Raw genomic sequence first — 20,253 nt, 5'->3', positions numbered from 1 at the left:
TTTAACTACACATCAGTATTCATGGGAGGTCCCAGTTGAAGGCACTACGGGCTTTCCAAATGCAAGAATCAGAAGAGTTTCTATTCAATTGAATGTGATGATACATGTGACTAATTTTCCTTTCCTTGTTGACTTGAGGATGAGAAGTTTTACCAAATTCGGCCACTGGGCTTTCCCTTGAATCTCTTGACCCACTTTCCAGTGGTTCTCCTGCTTTATAACTCAATCCCTTTCTTGTTCCACGTGCACGAGGCCCTGCTTTGGCAACCTGCTGATTATTCCCATTCGCTAAGGCCAGGTCCTCTGCCTCTTCTTGACAGCTTCCCATATGACGTTAGAATCCTGCTGGAGACTGGGGGGCCCTCTGATCCGGGTATCTCCGGATGCACCTGAAGCCCCCATTGCTATGCCCATCTATCTAGAGACCCCCTTGCTTGTGGCTGGATCTTTATGAGTCTGACGTGGGGGAAGATCTCCAGATGCTATGCCAGACTGAACATCCTTCCAGCACTGACAACAGAGCCTGCATCCGAGGGTCAGCCCCGGCCAGAGGGTGAAGACTTTGCAATTCGGGATCCCTGGTCCTTCCAGGCTTTGAAGCTTTCCGCAATTAACAGCATCACACCTGAGAAGGCCCTACCTATAGCGGAATCTAAAAGGGGATAATGTGGAATTGAGGGGGGTGGAGGGTGCTGTGTTTTCTTATCAAATCCCTTGACTGTCACAGCCAGGGGAGACCCTACCTTCTGTGCTTTCTTCAGGGAGGCATAATATTTGGACCACCAGTCAATGACGTTTTCAGCAGATTCATCCGCTATGGTCCTCTTTCTCCTTTTGGTTGACCTTCGGGTAGGTTTCCTGACATTCTGGCAAGGAATGAGGGATGGATTATTAGTTAGGCCTGGTGGCTGGCTGGTTTCCTGAAGAACAGAACAGATGGAGGCATGGGCGGATTTTGTGGCTGAAGCTCTCTGTACCACTTCAGTAAATGACCCTTTCATCACCCACCCATCCATTCACTCATTTATTCGGCAAACATTTATTATTATTTAAACACAGAAATGTGAGATATTGTGCTTGGCTCTGGGGACCCAAGGGGAGTGAGAAACTATCCCCACATTTGGGGATCTTAATAGTGTGCTATGGCAGAAAAGGCATTAGCTGCCGAGCAGTTAATATAAATTTTCAGATTCTCAGTGTCCTCAACTAGGGGGCATTCATACCTGCTTCCTTCACTGTTGTGAGGATTAAGTGACATCATGTAGACAATTTCCCTTTAGCATGATTTCTAATTCGAATGGGTGCAAATCAGCGATACCAACAACATAAGTAAGGCAGTGTAGGAGAGACGACGATACGTAAACAGCAGAAAGGAGGCATTTGGGGAGAAGACAGTGGTCCTACGACAGACTCATCACATACTCATCATCTGTTTGCTCTCAGACATCTCTTGAGTACCTTCAATGTGCCAGGCACTTTATCGAGTACAGGAGGCACAAGGATTTTTTAAAAAATTATCTGTGACCTGGCAGGGCCCACACTTTTATGGTGGCAACGCACACTTAAACTGGGGATTCCAACATAGAGTGGCAGGTGCAATGCTGGTGGGGTGCAGAGAACCCCTTGAGGTGCCCTGGAGGGTCACAATGAACATAGGTAAGATAGGAACAGCCTGAGCAAATATCCATGAATCTGTCTTACTCTGCTTTTCATTTTAGCCTTTACCATTTGCTGGGCAGGCAATCCCTCAGCTTTCTTAAAACTGCCTCCTTCTTGGGGATCCTGGGTGACTTAGTCAGTTAAGTGTCTGACGTTAGCTCAGGTCATGATCTCAAGGTTCATGGGTTTGAGCCCCACATCAGGCTCTGTGCTGACAGCTCAGAGCCTGGAGCCTGCTTTGGATTCTGCGTCTCCCTCTCTCTCTCTCTGAGTCCCTCCCCTACTCACACTCTGTCTGTCTCTCTCTCTCAAAAATTAAATAAATGTTAAAAACTTAAAAAAAAAACCCACTGCCTTCTTCATTTGGTTGATACACCCGGATTTTGCACTCAAACTTAGGACTTAGAAAGATTCATCACATTCTTGTTTTATGGCTCTTTGTGTATTTCTTAATCTTGCTTTCCAGAAACTCAGCTGAGGATGAGGAGTCTCATTTCTCTTTAGATTCCAGAGACTTTAGCTTTTTTTTTTTTTCTGGTCTTGCTTGTCCTTGTACAAAGTAGGTTCTAAATATTTGCGGAATAGGCCTAGATAAGGAAGGAAACTATTGTCTTTCCATGCTAATGAATTGAGAGCAGTTTCTGTTCAATTAAATATGACTGCCACAGTTGACTAGCACTTGAATTTCATATACACTGACTTCTCTGACTCTACAGCAATGCTGTGAAGTAGGTATCAGTATACTCATTTTGCGGATGAGGAAACTGAGGCTCAGAAACACGAAGTTCCTTGCTCCTGGTCACACAGCTGGCAGGTGGGAGGATTCGTATCAAGCCTCCAGTGCAAAGCCTTGTAAATACGAAGAGGGGTTATGTTCTGACCTTAGCTTTGCCATCTTTTGGTGCCTCCTCGTCTGCAGGTTTGGGTTCAGGCTCAAGCATAGGAGATGAGTCAGGGATGTCAACCATGCTGGTTGGTTGAATCTGGGCAGAGTCAGGTACCACGGTGGGAGGAGGCTCAACATCCACATAGATCTGATCTGTTGGCGGCTCCTGGGAGGAGCTGAGGGATCCAGAGGGCTCAGCAGCTACCAGCGAATCTGAAGCAGCTGAAATGGAAATACATCAGGTCAGGAAACTGGGCTGCTAAACAGGGTGGCCATTTCAGAGACCCATTCCTGGGAATCAAACAGATCTAGATTCAAATACGGCAAGTTCGTAACATCTCTGAATCTCATTTTCCTTATTTATAAAATGACAGTAAAACAAAAAACAAAAAAACAAAAAAAACAACCCGGGGCACCTAGGGGGCTCAGTCAGTTAAGCATCTGACATCGGCTCAGGTCATGATCTCACGGGTTTGTGAGTTCAAGTCCCACATCAGGCTCTGTGCTAACAACGCAGAGCCTGGAGCCTGCTTCCGATTCTGTGCCTCCCTCTCTCTTTGCCCCTCCCCTACTCTCACTCTGTCTCTCTCTCTCTCTCTCAAAAATAAATAAAAATGAAAAAGAAAAGATGAAAAAAAACCCCAACCCATCTCACTGGGGGATAAGTGAGATCATGATGTAAGGCATCAGGAATCGATTATGGCTGTACTTACTATTGATCCTTCAGACTAATTTTAAATAACTGTGGTCATAAGGAAAATACATATCAAGGTTTAGGACACAGACCCTCTGTACGGATTGTTTTTTCCCAGCGCCAGTTAACTCCAAGAAACTTTGGAGGCTCCAGAGGTCTGTGAACTCCTAACTGCAAGCTTGACTCTGGGCACATGAGAACATGTGCTTGTCAAGACATAGGGGTAGGTTCCTGGACTTTGTGAGATTTTTAACTGGACTGTCAATCCAATACAAAGGTCATAACACTGTCCTTTCTTGCCAAGGGTCCTCTTGTCTCCATTTTGTGCCGTAGAATCCAGTACTTAGAAATATTTCCCAGCTGGGCTCCTCCATGGCTGCGTGGCCTTCAGAGTTTCTCTTCCCCAGTTGCTAACTTTTCAATGCAGATGCAATTCCACAAACACTTAATGGGCATCTACTCTGTGCTGGGCACAGAGTTGGAAAGATCAGTGGGACAGAATAGAAAGCTCAAAAATAGACTAGGGATGTATGGCTACTTGATTCATGAAAAAGCTGACAGCACAAAACAATGGGGAAAGTCAGGATACTCTTGGGGGTGGGGTGGGGGGATGATGTTCCTATGGAGGGAACTGTAGCAGGATCCCTATCTTAAACCATATACAAACACAAATAACTGAAGATCTAATGTGAAAGTTAAAAACATAACACTAATAGAAGAAAATACAAAACAACATTTTTGTGACCAAGAATTAAGAAAGCATTTTCTAACAAAATTCTGAAAGAGCAAGACATAAAGTTAAAAATTCAGACGGATAGGATTACACTAAAATTAAGAATTTCTATTCAAAGATGGAGACCACAGGCAGGTTAGCAGTTATCAGACTAGGAGAAGATATAATCGACAGGATATTAACATCTAGAATATACAAAAAAATCAAATGTTTTTTAAAACACATAAAACATGAGCCAGGGATGTGAGCACGCAAGTCACAGGAGGGAGATCAAGACGGCAAAAGCATGTGAAGAGATGTGTAAAATTCAGTAGTAATCAGAGACAATCAGGCTAAAATAAAAATGAGATACTACTTTATACCCAGCAGAGGGGCAAAAACCAAACCAAACCAAAACAAAAACTCAGAAATTTGGATAACGGCAGGTGGTATTGGGGAAGAAGAAAATGGTACTCCAGGTGCAGAATGGTAGCAATGTAGACTGGTGTAGACCAGCACAGCTCTCTAGAGCGCCCTCTAGCAGTACTTGGTGGAATTACATCTGCACATTCCCTGTGAGTCTGTAATCTCACTCCTGGATGTATATTCCAAAGAAAATCCCCCGCAGGATCCTCCCTTGGGCAGCACTCACTATTCACAACAGCATCATTTGTGGAAGTTGGGAGGTGGAGGTAGCCTAGGGGTCCAATCTCAGGGGAAAGGAAAAGCAGTGTGGGGTAGATCAGCAGGTGGGGGTAACAAGCTAATGTACACGCAGCAACATGAATAGGTTTTAAAGCATAGCTTTGAGCAAAAAGAGTACGAAACCAAATGAAGATTATAGCATCATATTATATACGTCGATTAAATGGACTGGAATTTTACAAAGAGGGGCAGTGTGGGGCCTGTGGTGGGCAGGGGGTTGGGAGAAGGGATGTGGAATAAGGCACAGGGGGGCAGTGGTATGAAACAGAGAAACAGAAGCTTGGACCAGACCAATGATGACTGCACAGCATGAACAGAGAAGTGCAGTTAACTCAACTCTGCCCCTGAGATCCAAAATGGAACAAATCAAAGTAACAGCAAGCAAAGAAAAATGTCAGGGAGCAGAGGCGGGAGGGAGCTGGAGTAATATTCGTGGAAGCCCTCTTAGAGGAGCTGACCCTGGTGTCATTCTTAGAGTTGGAATCTGGCAGCTAAAGGAGCTGAGGGCACTGTGGGAGCAAAGTCTTCAGAAAGCTCCGCTTGACTTGACCGTGGGGCATCCTCTTCGTGCGGTCCCATAGCAGAACACTGCAGGCACTACGGCTTTGGAGTCTGAAGCTCCAGAAAATCTAGAAGGCACTTCCTACCTTGCTCAGCTTGGGTTCCGTCCACCTGTGAGGTGAGGGCCAGGGGCTCCTTGGATTTACACAAAAACTGCTTCAAGCAGTTGATGGTGTAGGTGCCCACCAGGGTGCTCCTCCCGAAAGCCCTCCAGTCCACCACGCAGATGCTGAGGGGCGGGTGCAGAAGTTCATTCTCAGGCAGCTCCTGGGAGGAGAGGCCAGGGTGAAGTGGGGACACTGCTTCACTGAGCCCAGCGGTTGGTACCCTGCTGACCTGTTTAGGGACCGAACCAAAGCAACCCAGGCACCCATCTTCCCTCTGTCCCTGTCTTGTCATTCTGTCCCCCTAGGTCACCGCTGCAGCTAGTCAGAAGTCTAGAGCATTGCCTTCCAAGCCAGGGAATCATTACCCATAATAAGAGGGATGTGGCACTAACAAGTCATTCCAGGTGTAAATTACAAAATTCACAGGCTGCCAAACTCTTTATGGCAATAGTTTTCAAGCCTGTTTGGTCATTATTTACCAGCAGAACTCTCAACTCAAGTGAACACTGACCCAGGCCCAAGAAAACAGACAGAAGTGGATGCATGACAAATGGAGCTGAGGGTGACGGGCCAGCACCCTCCCTCTTCTGTCCCCCCTGGGGGTCCCAGAGGCCTGACAGTGAAAGGTTTGTGAACACCGTGCACATTCCACAATTCCAGTCTCCACTAATTTAGAAGATGCATCCGTTGGAGCTTAACTGGGTCGCACAAAGCAAACCTTCACAGTTAGTTCCAGATCAGAGCCCAAAAATGTGTGTTGAAATATTGACATAAACAGAAACGCAGGGGTCAGAAAACGTCACTTTAGAAACAGAAGTTTGCATGTAAGCCACTGATACGCTACGTACAAATAATTTTTTAAAAATCCAACTGCTAAAATAAGTCTCATTAAGGAAGCTTCTAGGCCAGTGGTTCGCCAACTTTAGCACGCATCAGAATCACCCAGAGAACTCGTTAAGCCAGGGGGCTCTGGGCCGCAGCCCCCGGCAGTTTTGATTCAGCAATACTGGGGCGGGGCCTGGGAATCTGCATTTCTAACAAGTTCCCAGGGGATGCCGATGCTGAGGAATTGGGGGCCACACTCTGGGAACCACCGTCACCTGCCTTGATCTACCGAACCTTTAAAAACAAAACGACACAGCAGCAGTAATAAAAGTCTGTCTCATCCCATCCTGAGAGCCCCGCTTTTCACTAAATTAGACCATTGTGCCTCGTAGGTAGTGGACACCCCCAAACTGCAAAGCATCTCCCCAAGCCAAGTAAGTGAAGGAGCGGGGGTTCCCTCTGTGGAAATGAAGGAAACGAGCGGGCAGGAGAAGGGGAGGCTGTACCACTTCGAAAGCGTCTGCCTGGATGCTGAAGTTCGGGTTGTTCTTGTAGCTCTGGATCACACAGGACTTGACTCCCCGGCCCGCACATTCGATGAGGACCTGAGGGCGATCCACCGAGAGCAGCTGCACCTTCTTCATTTCTCGGACTCCCCAGAAGAGAACCTGGCGGGAAGACCCACAGAGCTGTCACTCGGGGACCCAGGGAGGAGCCAGCTCACGGCACCGGCCTGTGGGAAGTCAGACCCGCTGCCCCGGGAACTACGGTATGTTCTGGGACGGGCTGGACAGCTCCCTGAAAGCCGTGTCCCATCACCCACGCCTCATTTCCACCCCGCACTCCCCTCAGACAATGCAGGCGTGTAGACCAACGCACCACTGCCCTCCTTAGCCCCAAAGAACGAGTCAGTCTCCCCCTGCACCATACCTCCACTCGGTATTTACTCAGCACTGGCCGAATGCTGGCAGGAACTGGGTAGATGTGGGTGACATCTGGCGGGTCCACGGGAGGAAGTCCTTGCAGCCCGGATGACGGGACCTACCACACAGATCAAAGGGCTGGTCAGAAGGTCGGGGAGAGGCAAGGAAGACCAGCCGCTACGCCACCGCCTCACCCACACGACACTCACTCGGCAAAAGTAGTGATTCCAGGGTCAAGTAGAGACAAGACAGGGCATTTTACCACACTTGATTATTTATTCATTAACCAATGTTTATTCATCGATACCTTCACCAGGTGACCAACATTTAGTGAGCACTTACGACGTGCCACAAAGTTAACAGGCTTAGCGTTCGATAAGCCCACAATATAGAGGAGGTCCTCACAAGAGGATGGCATGTCACCGAATGACAGGGGTTGGGGGCGGAAAAGGGCTCTGATCCGGTTCTGAGCTCTGAGACTTAAGCACACCCCCACAACGCACTACTACAAAAGAGATTCACAGTTAGTCAAGGAGAGACTACGTCTTCATCAGTGAAACAGAAATGAAGTCTTCTGAAGACAGACCTCCAGGAGGGAAAGGTGCCATGTGGTATGCACTTGGCCGTACAGAAACCACAGGAGGGGGGCCCCTGACTGGCTGAGCTGACTGAGTGTCCAACTCTTGGTTTCCGCTCAGGTCACGATCTCACAGTTCGTGAGTTCAAACCCCGCGTCAGGCTCTGCGCCGATAGCGTGGAGCCTACTTGGGATTCTCTGACTCTCTCTCTCTGCTCCTTCCCACGCGCACTCTGTGTCTCCCTCAAAATAAATACATAAACTTTAAAAAAAGGAAACTACAGGAAGGATCACTGCTGTGTCCCACTGAAATCTCACACAAAGGGCTTGGCAAGTCTCCAGTGAGCATGCCACACTGCCCTTAAGACCTGGCCTAACGCCTACATCTTCCCCAAATCCGTCCCTGATTTGACCCCCGTCTCTGTGGCCATTCTCCTACCTACCCTTCAGTCCTTGGAATACAGTGTGTCTTCGGTGGAAGCTTAGTGCCAAAAGCAGTGGACTGAGCCTGGACACCGGGCCCTGCTGTGTGACCCTGTGTGAGTCCCTTCCCTTCTCTGGGCCTCAGATATCAGGCCAGATGACCCTTCAAGCCCCCTGCGGGTCAGACGCATGGGGCATGCTTATCTGACCTGGTCAAGAGGAAGCCTCTGTTTACTTCATTTCATCTCTAAGCCCCTGGAGCAGAACTCCACATCCAGTGGGTTCCTGATAAATGTTTATTGGCTGACTGACACGTCAGCTCCATATGCTTGGAAAAGCTTAACTGCTCATCAAAACCTGCAAAGCACAACGTATCACCATTTCTTCACAGACACAGTCTAGTTGGCAACGGCAGTTGTGGTTGAGGTAATTATAAGAAAGCTCTGACAAAGATGACAGAAGACACCGTGGAGGCCAAACAGGCCGAGGACAATGAAGCTGCGGAAGCAGATGACATACAGGTGCTGGAAGCCACGAGGACACGCGCCCAGTACTGCCCGGCCGTGAGCGACTCAGCCTGCAAAACCTGGCCTCCCCGAGAGAGCTAACTGCTCCTCTAGCTGTGGGGGGAAAGCCCCAAAACAGCTGTGGTGGTGGCATCGATGGGGCCCCTGGCTGGGCTTTTGTAAAAGTACCACATGTTTCCTCATCCGGGGCCCCTGGAAAATGTCCTGAAGAAGGTCTGTCCCACGGTGCCTGACAGATGCCTTTGAGCTCAACACGGACCTTGAAGGGCTCCACACTGCGGTGTAGACTGAATGACTCTGCTCCCAGCCAAAATTAGACATTTTCACAGGGAAATGGGTCAGCTGCTGGCTTATAATTGGGCCCAGAGGAAGAGAAAGAATCGTTACGGGGCACTTGGGTGGCTCAGTAGGTCAAGCGTCTGACTCTCGGTTTCAGCTGAGGTCGTGATCTAGCAGTTTGTGAGTTCGAGCCCTGCACTGGGATTGGGATTGGGATTCTCTCTCTGCTCGTCCCCTGTTCACACACACACACTCTCTCTCAAAATAAATAAATAAACTTTAAAAAAGGAAAAGAACCCTTATGAAGGCAAGATGTAAGCATTGGAGGTGGGTTGAATAGGCTGGTCCAAAAGCTGATATCCCAGCTCTAATTTCCCAGTGGAGACAAAATCTCAGGACCTCAAAGGAGGTCCAGATGCAGGGCCAGGACAAAGACCTAGGGTAGCAAAATTTAGGGAGGTGCCACTCTCAGGGCCCTAGTCCCAGCCCTGCTCATCAGTGACTGAAAAGTCACTGCTGCTCAGAAGCCCTTCTGCATCCTCCGGGTCCCTCAGCCCATCATTTATACTTGCATTAGCCCTCTCCTTTGGTGCCGTGGGCAGTACCGTCTAGACCTCCATTGATTGCTAGCTGTGTGAACTTGGCAAAGTTGCTCAGTGTCTCTGAGTTCCGTCATCTTTGTGAAGCGAAGATCATGATATCTAACTCGTGGGTTGCTGTGAAGAACGTCGGGGACAGCATGCAGGGCACTTAGCACACTCAGGCACGTGCAAGTTCCCTAGAAGCAAGCGTCAACCGGAAACGGCAAAGGCGGAAGCTCAAATGCACACCATCTTACTCTTCAGCTGGATTCAGGCGATCTAGGATTCCTAGTGCCCCAAATGACCTCAAAAGCGAATTTCAATCCTTGTGCAAGGAAAACAATATCGTCCTAGGCTCCAATTTTCTCTACATATTTTTGTGAGCAAGTGAAACATGTTTGAAAATATTGTATCGAGGGTCTCCTATGAGAGAAACATTAGTGTTGGCTTCCACGTGTGATGTGGAGAGGACTCTCATCCATTCTACTGCCAATTCATCAGTCAATCCTGTGGACTGCACAGAATCCTCTTTTTTCATGGCTACACTTTTTAAAAACTATTTTTAATTTTTTTTTTAATGTTTATTCATTTCTCGAGAGAAAGAGACAGAGCATGAGTGGGGGAGAGGTAGAGAGAGGGAGACACAGAACCTGAAGCAGGCTCCAGGCTCTGAGCTGTCAGCACAGAGCCTGACAGGGGGCTTGAACCCACGAACACAAAATCATGACCTGGGCCGAAGCTGGACGCTAACCGACTGAGCCGCCCAGGTGCCCCTCATGGCTACACTCTTGATCCAAGTTCTTCAGTCCTCCAGTATGGATTACCTGAAGAGCCTCCCAGTCGCCCTCCTTGTTTCCCCTGGGCCCCTTCAACATATACTCAATCCAGCATCCATAGTTTTCAACATAAGTCAGATGCTCAAAATCCTCTCTTGGCTCCCCATCTTTTATGGAATAAAAGCCAAACTCCTTACAGCACTCCATGTGATCTTCCTCCTCTGACTTCGTCTACACTCCACTGCAGCCACACTGATGTCCTTGCTGGGCCTTGAAGATGCCAGGCGTACTCAGGCTTCAGGGGCTGGCATTTGCTGTTCCCTCTGCATCTAACGCTCTTTGCCCATACACCTGCATGGCCTACTCACCAGGACCTTCCAGGTCTTGACTTAAATACCACTCTCTCAGTGAGGCTTCCCTGGATGCCTAAAATGTTGACCCTGCCCTCTCCCCCAACACACATTCCACTCCACATCTCACAGTGCGTTACCTTCTCTTCTTAGCATTTATCACACTGTTGTTACCTTACAATTTACATAGTATCCTCTATTGTCTTCCCCTCACTAGAATATATGTCCCATGAGGGCGGGAGTTTTCTGTTTTATTCACTGATGCATTTTTTTTAATGTTTATTTATTTTTTGAGAGAGAGAGAGGGCGTGCGTGAGCATGAGTGGGGGAGGGGCAGAGAGTGAGGGAGAGAGGGAATCCCAAGCAGGCTTCGCGCTGTCCGCACAGAGCCCAACACAGGCTCCACCTCACGAACCATGAGATCATGACCTGAGCCGAAATAAAGAGCCGGACACTAAACTGACAGAGCCACCCAGGTACCCCTATTCTTAAGAACATGCCTGACACATAACGAACACTCAATAACATGTGTTTGCATGAATGAATGATTGAAATAGTCCTGCCTTCAAAACACTTATAGATTACTGGACATAAGCCTGTAAACAATTGGCCTTACCATAGCCCGAATTTTAAAAAGAGGCAATGTGCTGTAGAATGGTAGAAAACATTTGATTTGACTGAGGTGAGGATGGGGAGAGCTTCCCGGAGGAGGCATCTCTTGTTCTGAACTTTGGTGATGACCATTATCTTAAATGGAAGAGCGCAGTGCAGAAGCCGGTGTGGGCGGAGGGAAGACCTTTCTGGATGGGCTAACAGCAGGGCCACAAACAGAGGAACGCACCTGTGAGGTGAGGCCAGGGAACTCAGAGTGGCCTGGCATCAAGAGGCCATAGATATGCAGAGTAATATGAGGAAGTGTGAGGCTGAAGAAGCAGTTTGAAGACAAGTTTTGGGAGAGCTTGAATGCCAAGCTACAGAGATCTGACATTCTCCTATTCTCCTTCCTTTCCATGAGATATGAAGACTTATCACACACACACGCACACACACACACACACACACACACACACACACAGAGTTTCATAGTCACAACATTTAGAAACGTTTGGATCTTCTGAGTGTTTACCATGGTAATAGGATTCCAAATATTCCAAATCCCCAAGAGGGATATAATATGAAGCATTTTCCTAAGTGTCTCCTCACTGTGTGTAGAGGGACTGTATTTGGTATTCCACAAAATAGACTTTAAGAAATGTTTCTGGAGGTAAGAAGCAGGGAGCCACTGACGATTTCTGAAGACAACAGTGAAATGGGTTAACTTGTCTTCTGGAAGGAATGTGGAGGATGAAATGAACAAGAAAGGGGTAAGAAGCTAGAAGACCAGGAAAGAGGCCAATGCCACGTTCCTGATGAGGAATATGGCAGCAGGGAAGATGGAAACCATTCGAGGACGGGCTTGGCCTGGCTAAGGGTGCACACACAAAGGGAAGAATGAAAGCGGAGTCTGAGTTTTCCAGGCAGAGAACAGTGGCGAACAGTGGGGTCAATGAGCCAGCACTGGACGGACGGACAGGGGGCTGCGGGCTTGGGTAGGGGAAGGAAATGGAAACACTTAATTCAGTCTGGACATGGAAGAGCCAGGTTACCAAATCCTTCTGAGACAGGGAAGTGTTTCAGTAATGGAGGTGGAGAGGCTGAAGCAAACCACCCACAGATGAAAACTGAGAGCAGCTGGTGACAAATGAAGGCATTTTCCAGCTCTTCCTTCTCAGCACGTACCGGATCCACATACTAAGACAGTCGCGCTGATCAAATTACTTTTTGAACAAGCAATGAAATGAGAAGTCCTAATGAAACCTTAATGAATTGTATCTCCCAGGCTGCTCACCTCTGACAATTAATGCAGCTGTCAGGAAGCAGCAGGATCTTCCCTGGCACCCTCAGCAGTGGAGGGAGGGAAGGGGAAGGGGGTAGACCCTCATCTTTGAGTGGGAACCCTCAACATGAAGAGAGGGAGGGAGGGAGGGGAAGGGGGCCCTCATCTTTGGGGAGGGACCCCAAGCATGAAGGGAGGGAGGAAGGAAGGGGGAGGGGGGCCCTCAGCATGAAGGGAAGGAAGGGGGTAGGGGGGAGACCCCCATCTTTGAATGGGGACCCTCAGCATGAAGGGCGGTAGGAAGGGATGAAGGGAGAGGGGGGCCCTCATCTTTGAGGGGGGACCTTCATCATGAAGGGAAGGGGGGAGGAAGGTGGGGAGTGGGCCCTCAGTATAAAGGGAGGGAGGGAGGAAGGGGGAAGGGGGGCCCTCAGCATGGAGGAAGGGAGGGAGGAAGGGGGAAGGGGGGCCCTCAGCATGAAGGGAAGGGGGGAGGAAGGTGGGAAGTTGGGCTCTCAGCATGAAGGGAGGAAAGGAGGGAGGGGGAAAGGGGGCCCTCATCTTTGAGGGGGGGCCTTCAGCATGAAGGGAAGGGGGAGGAAGGTGGGAAGTTGGGCCCTCAGCATGAAGGGAGAGAGGGAGGAAGGGGGAAGGAGGACCCTCAGCATGAAGGGAGGGAGGGAGGGAAGGAGGGGGAAGGGGGGCCCTCATCTTTGAGGGGGGACCTTCAGCATGAAGGGAAGGGGGGAGGACGGTGGGGAGTGGGCCCTCAGCGTGAAGGGAGGGAGGGAGGAAGGGCGAGGGGGGTCCTCAGCATGGAGGGAGGGAGGGAGGAAGGACCATGAAACCCAGGGTGCCAAGCCCTCAGGGGGCCTGTAGGGATCAGTCACCCAGCCCTTCACTGAGGGACTAGGGGACTCAGTCTCAGAGCTCGTCAGGCAGCTTCCTGTCCTGAAAAGAGCAGCTGACTGAATCCCAGTCCGTTGACCCTGAGCCTCAGCCTGGTTAAGCCCTGAGCCTCAGATCTGGTTTTCCCAAGCTGGCCATTCCTCTACTGCTTCTTTTATCGCCTGTACTTTCATCCAGTGAACATGTTTGTTAGGCATATTTTGTTTTTAAAAAGGGAACTTTCTGATGCTAAGTAAAAAAGTACCACTTGCTGTAAATGAAAAGCAGCTTTAAAGATAAAACCAATGAAAACAAAACAGGTTATTGGACTATGTGCCGTGAAACATCTCTTATACTTTCTTTTCTCTATATTTGGACTGGTGTCCCAAGAAGCAGAGACTTTGGGAAATGTTCCTATTGGTAACGTCGATCTTTTTTAAAGGCTCTGAGCCTGAAGCCTGTGCTCTTTCTTAAAAAGGAAGGTTGCAAGTGAAGAGAGAGATCTTCTAGATGGACAGGCATCAAACTGGAATTTCTGCTGGAAGTAGATACAAGGATCAAAACTCCATTTGCCACGATATGGATGGACCTTGAGGGCGTCAGGCTAAGTGAGATAAGTCAACAGAGAAAGAGACAAATGCCGTATGATTTCACTGTCATGTGGAATCTAAAAAAGCTGAACTCCCAGAAACAGCATGTAGGCTGGTGGTTGTCACGGACAGGGGGTGGGAGACGGGGTGGGGGAAATTGGGAGCTGCTGGTTGGAGGGTACAGACTTCCAATTATAAGATGAATAAGTTCTGGGGATCCAGTGCACAACATGGTGATTACAGTTAACTTGGATACTTGAAAGTTGCTAAGACACACACGAAAAGGTAATTATGTGAGGTTCGATAGCTATGGATTTGGTAACTAACTTCCATCGTGGTCATCATTTCATAATACGTGCTATATGAAATAATCATGTTGTACACCTTACACGTATACAACGTTACATGTCAACTATATCTCAGTAAACCTGGGGGTGAGGGGGAGGGCAAAACTCCCTCCATACTGGTTTGACAGTATTATTTATCATGCTCTACCTGCTTTCAACCTAAAATCGGTCGTTGAAAGCCCACAATTGCCAGGACTTTCACTTGAGGAAAGATGGGACCAGCTGGTTTCGAAGGTCATTTTCAGTTCTAACAGCAAATGCTTCTGTGTAACACGCATCCATTTGGTGGGAGCTGGTTTTATTAGAATCTCTCTTGGTTTGTCATCCTGGGATCCTAGAACCTACGACTTGTAAGACAAACACGTTTCTAGTCCTCACTCCTACCTTCCGAGGCTGCAGCCATTGTAGGGCTGGAGTCAATGCCTGAATTCCTACTACTCTGTCCTCCTAGGGTTCACTTAGCTTCAGTTCCCCCGACAGAGAGCTCAGTCTTTCTCTAAGGCAACCATTCTATCCTTAAAAAGTGCTTCTCTGGGGTACGTGAGGGGCTCAGTTGGTTGAGCATCTGACTCTTGATTTCTGCTCAGGTCAGGATCCCAGGGTCATGGGATCGAGCCCCACATTGGGCTCAGTGCTGAGCATGGAGCCTGCTTAGGATTCTCTCTCCTTCTCTCTCTCCCTCTCTTCCCCTCTCTTTCTCTCTCCCTAAAAAAAATAATGGAAAAAAATAAAAACCAGACCACAAAGTGGGGTGATTCTTTGAACTCACCCCTGTAGCTATACTCAAGCCCCCCTGTAGCTATACTCAAGCCCCAGCTGCAGGTGAGGGCACTTTGGATTTGAATGCAAGGGTGCCTAGCCTCTCGGCTATCCCTGCTCCATCATGCTTTCCAGGCTCCCCAGCAATCAGGGGGATCAATCAGTATACCTAGATTCTAGGCCCTGACCTGCCGTGTTGAGCAAGTTGTTACCTCTCTACCCAGCTCAATTTCTTCACCTGAAATAAGCAGGTGGGACTAGACATTTTGCTTTAATATTACATGACCTATTACTACTAATAATAAAATACGTGGTTTTAGTTGAGTGTTTATTCCATGCCAGGCACTTTCAGGACACTGATCATCATCCTCATTTTGCAAGTGAAACAGAGAGATTAAGTAGCTTACCCAAGGTCACGTACTACCTAAGTGGTGGAAATGAGATCCACACCCATGGGATCCGACTCTCTTACCCTTCCTTCTCCCTTATCTCTCTGTGTTAGGAGTGCTGGCCTTCTAGGTTCTCTACCAAGTGAACTTTTTAAAATGGGATTTCTGAAAAATAGGCTTGCCTATAGAGGAACTGGTCTGACCCAAAGGGATAGTGCCACCTGCCTCAGTGAATGCAATGGTCTCTAAAACAGCCCCCCGGGCCCCATCACTTCTTCTCCACGTCTTCTCCGTGTCCCATTTGGTTTTCCACTGGACAGTCAGACCTGAGAGTCTCAGCTTCCCACCCCAGTATCCTGCCTCTACTTTCTGGAAAAGGCTTCTAAGGCACATATTCATAAATTCCCCTATGCCTTAGTGGGACTGATTAAGAGCTCCCTTGTCTTCAGGAAACTATGTGATGCAGTGTAAGGAGCAAAAGGCTTGAAAGGTCTCAGTTCAGGCGCTGCTGGGTGGCTCAGTCAGTGAAGCATCTGACTCTTGATTTCAGCTCAGGTCATGATCTCAGGGTTGTGAGATTGAGCCCCATGTCAGACTCTGCACTGAGTGTGGAGCCTGCTTGGGATTCTCTCTCCCTCTCTCTCTGCCTGCCTCTCTCTCTCTCTTAAAAAAAAGGTCTCATTTCAGGTCTTAGATGAATGATGAAGTAGGGCAAACAATTGCACTAATTCTCGGTTTACAGTGTGGAAAATGGGAATCCTAACACCTATCTCAAAAGGCTTGAGGGAGGTCTATGTGATGAAAGTTACATGAGGCACTGAACATCCCACGTGGTAAGTGCCCACGAGTTTGCTCCCTTCCTCCCTCATATCCTCCCACGGTCTGTATGAACTCCATGATTTGCATATAGGGCTGCTCAAGCATTGCTGGCCAAACCCAGAAGGAGTTTTCATCCTGGGACTCTGACCTATACAGCACAAGGGCTCTAGAAATAGCCCATGTCACCTGAATTCTTGAGTGGCGGCTCCCAGATCCTGAGAAGGAGACCCCTCTAGACACAGGACAGCAGAGAGTGGCCAAGCACAGCTTCATGGAAATGCTCTGGCCGGGAAGACGAGGTAGATGTCTGGGGCCAATGACCTCTGGCTCACTTACCTGCAGCAGTTCAAATACAGCAAGGAGGTCCCCTCCAGAGAGGCTCCCACAAAAGATAGGGTGATAGCACAGCCTGGGTGGCTCATAGTCCTCGTCAGCTAGCTTCACAACAGGAGCAGCCACTGTGGCCCCCAAATATTCTGGCTTCCCCTAAGGCAGAAAGAAAAGAAAGGAATTTGTCCCCGATGGTTAGCTACCTGGTTCTGACCTGCATCAGTGCACTTTAAAAAATAATCTTGACAAAGCCGTCAGCCTCAGTGTCTCCCTCTTGCTACTATCTCACTCTCTTCTTCTGCCAAATGCCTCTTACCCCTTACCAAGGCGTGGGGGTCAGGAAATTCCATATGGGCTCCCAGGGAAAACTTCTGGGCCCAAGGCCGTTACGGGTTCTCTCTTCTCAGCATATAGAGTTCAGTGGAAGAAAGTTAAAATGATTATCTAGGGTAGACTTGAAAGGGAAAAGAAGAAATAAGGTGGCAGCAAGCATTCCCAAAGCTCTCCAGGGCAGGACACCATCGTGGTCAGGAACGTGAGCTTTGAAGTCCAGGCACACCTGAGTCTGTGTTCCCAAATCTGCTACTTTCCAGCTCTATGGCCTTGGGCCATTTAATCAACTTTTTTGAGCCTCATGCCTTAAAAGGAATTAAAAATACTACTTGTTAATGGGGCCATGAGGTTTGACTTAATGATGTAGGTGCTTTGCACAGTGACTGGTATACATTGAGCGCTCAATACATGGTAATATGATGACTATGGCCATGATGATGATGATGATGATAATGATGAAGGTCAGTATATTCAGGTGACAGAGCAGTTCTGCTCTATTTTTCTTGGTAATAAAAGAGGCCACTAAGATAGTTTTGTATGTATGTATATATACGGACCGCAAGTTTCTTTAAGAACTACGAGCACCAAAAAAACCACAAAAAACAAAAAACAAAACAAAACAAAAAAACACTATGAGATAGCACCATCTCCTGTCTCTTCCCATACCTGCTCCCAAGAACCTGGGGCTGGCTTCCCCCAGGAGCAGCATGGGGCTGGAGGTTGGGGCTGCTTCCCCATTTATCTCAGGGATGGCTGGAATGTAAACTCCATGTGGCGGCATTGCCTGTTTTACATACTGCTGTGACCCCCAGCACAGGGCAGGCACTCATCACCTATTTATTGAGTGAAAGCTGTTGGGTTAGTGACTTCCAAAGTACAAGGCCAGCGCCCACATTCTCTTCTGGCTGACGCTGGGTTTAGCAGCTGCCCTGCTCCACTGCCTTTGGACTCATAAACCAGCACCTGCATTCCCGGCTGTAGAGAGAGCCTTGGTTGAGGCGGAAATGGTGTTTAGTTTCAACTAATGATTATTTGATGATTTTGTGATTATTTTTGACTTTAAAACAAACAAAGCTGCCTGCTGGTATCCACAGGTGGGGTCAGAACTGTCCCTCGTGGTGGAGCTATGGCATGACACAGGTCAAGACACAAGCGGTCTGCTGTCGAACTGTTTTGTCATGATCCTAGCTGGGAATAATTAAGTACAACTGCCCTGGAAACAAAGGAGTAAAGCTAAACCCAAGTAACTAATTTGCCAAATATAAACGCATTGCTTAGAGAGGCAGCAGGCCCTAATGAGGGCACAAGCTACGAGAGTGAGAGAAAGCTCTAGATTGGAGCCACATTCTGGCAGAGTCAGAATGTAATCATCTGATCATCACCATAGGGCTGGGGGCTCGGTGTAGCTGCAGGTGTAAACAGAACCTTCTAGGCACCTACATGTATCTCTCCAGAAAGAAGAGGCAAAGTTTTCATATATTTTTTCTCTCCTACTTTTCCTTTTCATTTCAGTGTGAGAATGTAGGCTTGTGTTTCTATGAAGGGACTGGCTTGGGTGGGGCTCAGGAAGGTAACTGTAGAACGGGGCTCTGGAAGAGGTCTGAAAAGCAAAGGGAAATCCATGTAGCCACGCGGGTTGGTTTAAGAGTTTGCAAAGATGCTTGATTATTGTTCCTGGTTTTCAAATAAAAAGTAGTTAGGAATGGAACCATGTCGTTAGCAACAAAATTTAAAAGGTATTTATCTTGTGACTATCTCTACAGAAAATTTGTACTATATGCCCAACAGTGGAACTCATATTCCCTAAATATATACAATTGACAGCTCCAATTTATAGCTGGAGGAACAGGGTACAGAGAGAGTGATTCTGGAAAAGCAGAATATGTGTGTCTGAAGGGATACAGCTACAGATAGTCCCACATATGCAAGAAAGTTCGGACACAGGAGGCTAGGTTCAAGTTCTGACTCTACCTCCAGCTACCTGTGACCTTGAACAAGGCCTTTGACCTTCCTGGGTCTCTGTTTCCTTCTCCAGGAAGCAAGAGGGGGTTCGTGCTCTCCGAAATCCCCGCTCACCTTCTATAATTCTCCCATCCTAATCTCTTCTGACCTTGAATCAAGGTCAGAGCTGCCAGCATGCTTGAGGACGTGACGGGGCTTTAGCAAGGCTTCTTGGAACGACTGTTGTACTTGATATATTGTGCTTCTGCAACTTCCCAAGGAGGTAAAGACATCAAAGAAAATAAATAAGCCTTTGCCTTTAGACTTTTTAATTTAAAAAAGAAGAAAAAGGGGCACCTGGATGGCTCAGTCGGCTAAGCGTCCGACTTCGGCTCAGGTCACAATCTCACTCTCTGTGGGTTCGAGCCCCGCGTCAGGCTCTGTGCTGATGGCTCAGAGCCTGGAGCCTGTTTCAGATTCTGTGTCTCCCTCTCTCTGACCCTCCCCCGTTCATGCTCTGTCTCTCTCTGTCTCAAAAATAAATAAACGTTAAAAAAATTTTTTTTTTAAAAAGAAGAAAAAATGATAAAATAAAAAAGAACTTTTGTCATAGTAATTAAAAAAAAATCCTCCAGTAAGCTTTTGAATCTACTCAGTGGAGAACGCAGACATCTTTGGAGAGGAAGAAGTCTGGTTAACATCGTAACGGAAATGGGATAGGGATGAATGTGTTGTTGCAGGGCTTGGAAGCAAAACCAAGAGAAAGATGACCCAGCTACAAAGGCTGACTTGGTAACAATACCCACCCAGGTCCCCCCAGCCAAGCAAGGTCAGTAAACACCTCTGGTTTTCTAGATGCCTGGACATTTTTACTCAGCGTTTCTATTGAGTAGCAATAGGACACCCGGGGGCTGGGTACACGTGCAGGTGACTCTATACAAGTATCTTATTCCTGAAGAAGAGTGTGTCCACTAAAGTTTTGTGACCCGGATCCTATTCTACTTGCAAACTAATGGGAAACCTGAGTGAAAAGCCCTTTAGCACAGCAAATGATCATCACCAACATTCCTGGTTCTGTAAATCATCATTTTCCCAGAATGGCCTCCGGGCACCTCTAGAGCCCTGAGCAGTCGCAGGCTGGTTAGATAAAGTGCCCAGTCGGCACTGCCCGGGACACTCACCACCGCGTCGCTGTCATACAGCTCCACCACCACCAAAGGCGGGGACTCCGCCAGCTCCTTCTGGTCTCCGTGCAGCACCAAGTCATTGAACAGCAGCATCTGGTTCCAGGTTGGGGAGAGGGTTTGGGAAATGACCTGGAAGGTGGGGCCAAAAGAAAAGCAAAAGCTCATTCGATAGGGTTGTAGGGGGCGAGGTGCATTCCTTCGACAGTTAC

At 48.1% G+C, this 20,253-nt stretch overlaps 1 protein-coding gene across 2 annotated transcripts in view; it reads right to left on the bottom strand.

Annotated features, from left to right (window-relative positions):
- Positions 1–20,253, bottom strand: part of FER1L6 (fer-1 like family member 6) — a 164,766-nt gene that overhangs the window by 42,279 nt on the left and 102,234 nt on the right. For both annotated transcript variants that reach the window (XM_060611264.3, XM_060611265.3), the window contains exons 21-27: positions 20,039–20,173; positions 16,590–16,739; positions 7,080–7,190; positions 6,656–6,817; positions 5,304–5,484; positions 2,541–2,767; positions 744–866 (exon numbers count right to left, since the gene is read on the bottom strand). In XM_060611264.3, coding sequence (XP_060467247.3) covers positions 744–866; positions 2,541–2,767; positions 5,304–5,484; positions 6,656–6,817; positions 7,080–7,190; positions 16,590–16,739; positions 20,039–20,173 — 1,089 coding nt within the window. The remainder of the gene's footprint in view (positions 1–743; positions 867–2,540; positions 2,768–5,303; positions 5,485–6,655; positions 6,818–7,079; positions 7,191–16,589; positions 16,740–20,038; positions 20,174–20,253) is intronic.

Source organism: Panthera onca, chromosome F2, assembly GCF_046562875.1.
Source record: "Panthera onca isolate mPanOnc1 chromosome F2, mPanOnc1 haplotype 2, whole genome shotgun sequence".
In the NCBI taxonomy this organism is placed as follows: domain Eukaryota; kingdom Metazoa; phylum Chordata; class Mammalia; order Carnivora; family Felidae; genus Panthera; species Panthera onca.
The sequence above is the reverse complement of the archived record's forward strand: the minus strand, read 5'-3'. Positions and strand labels throughout refer to the sequence as shown.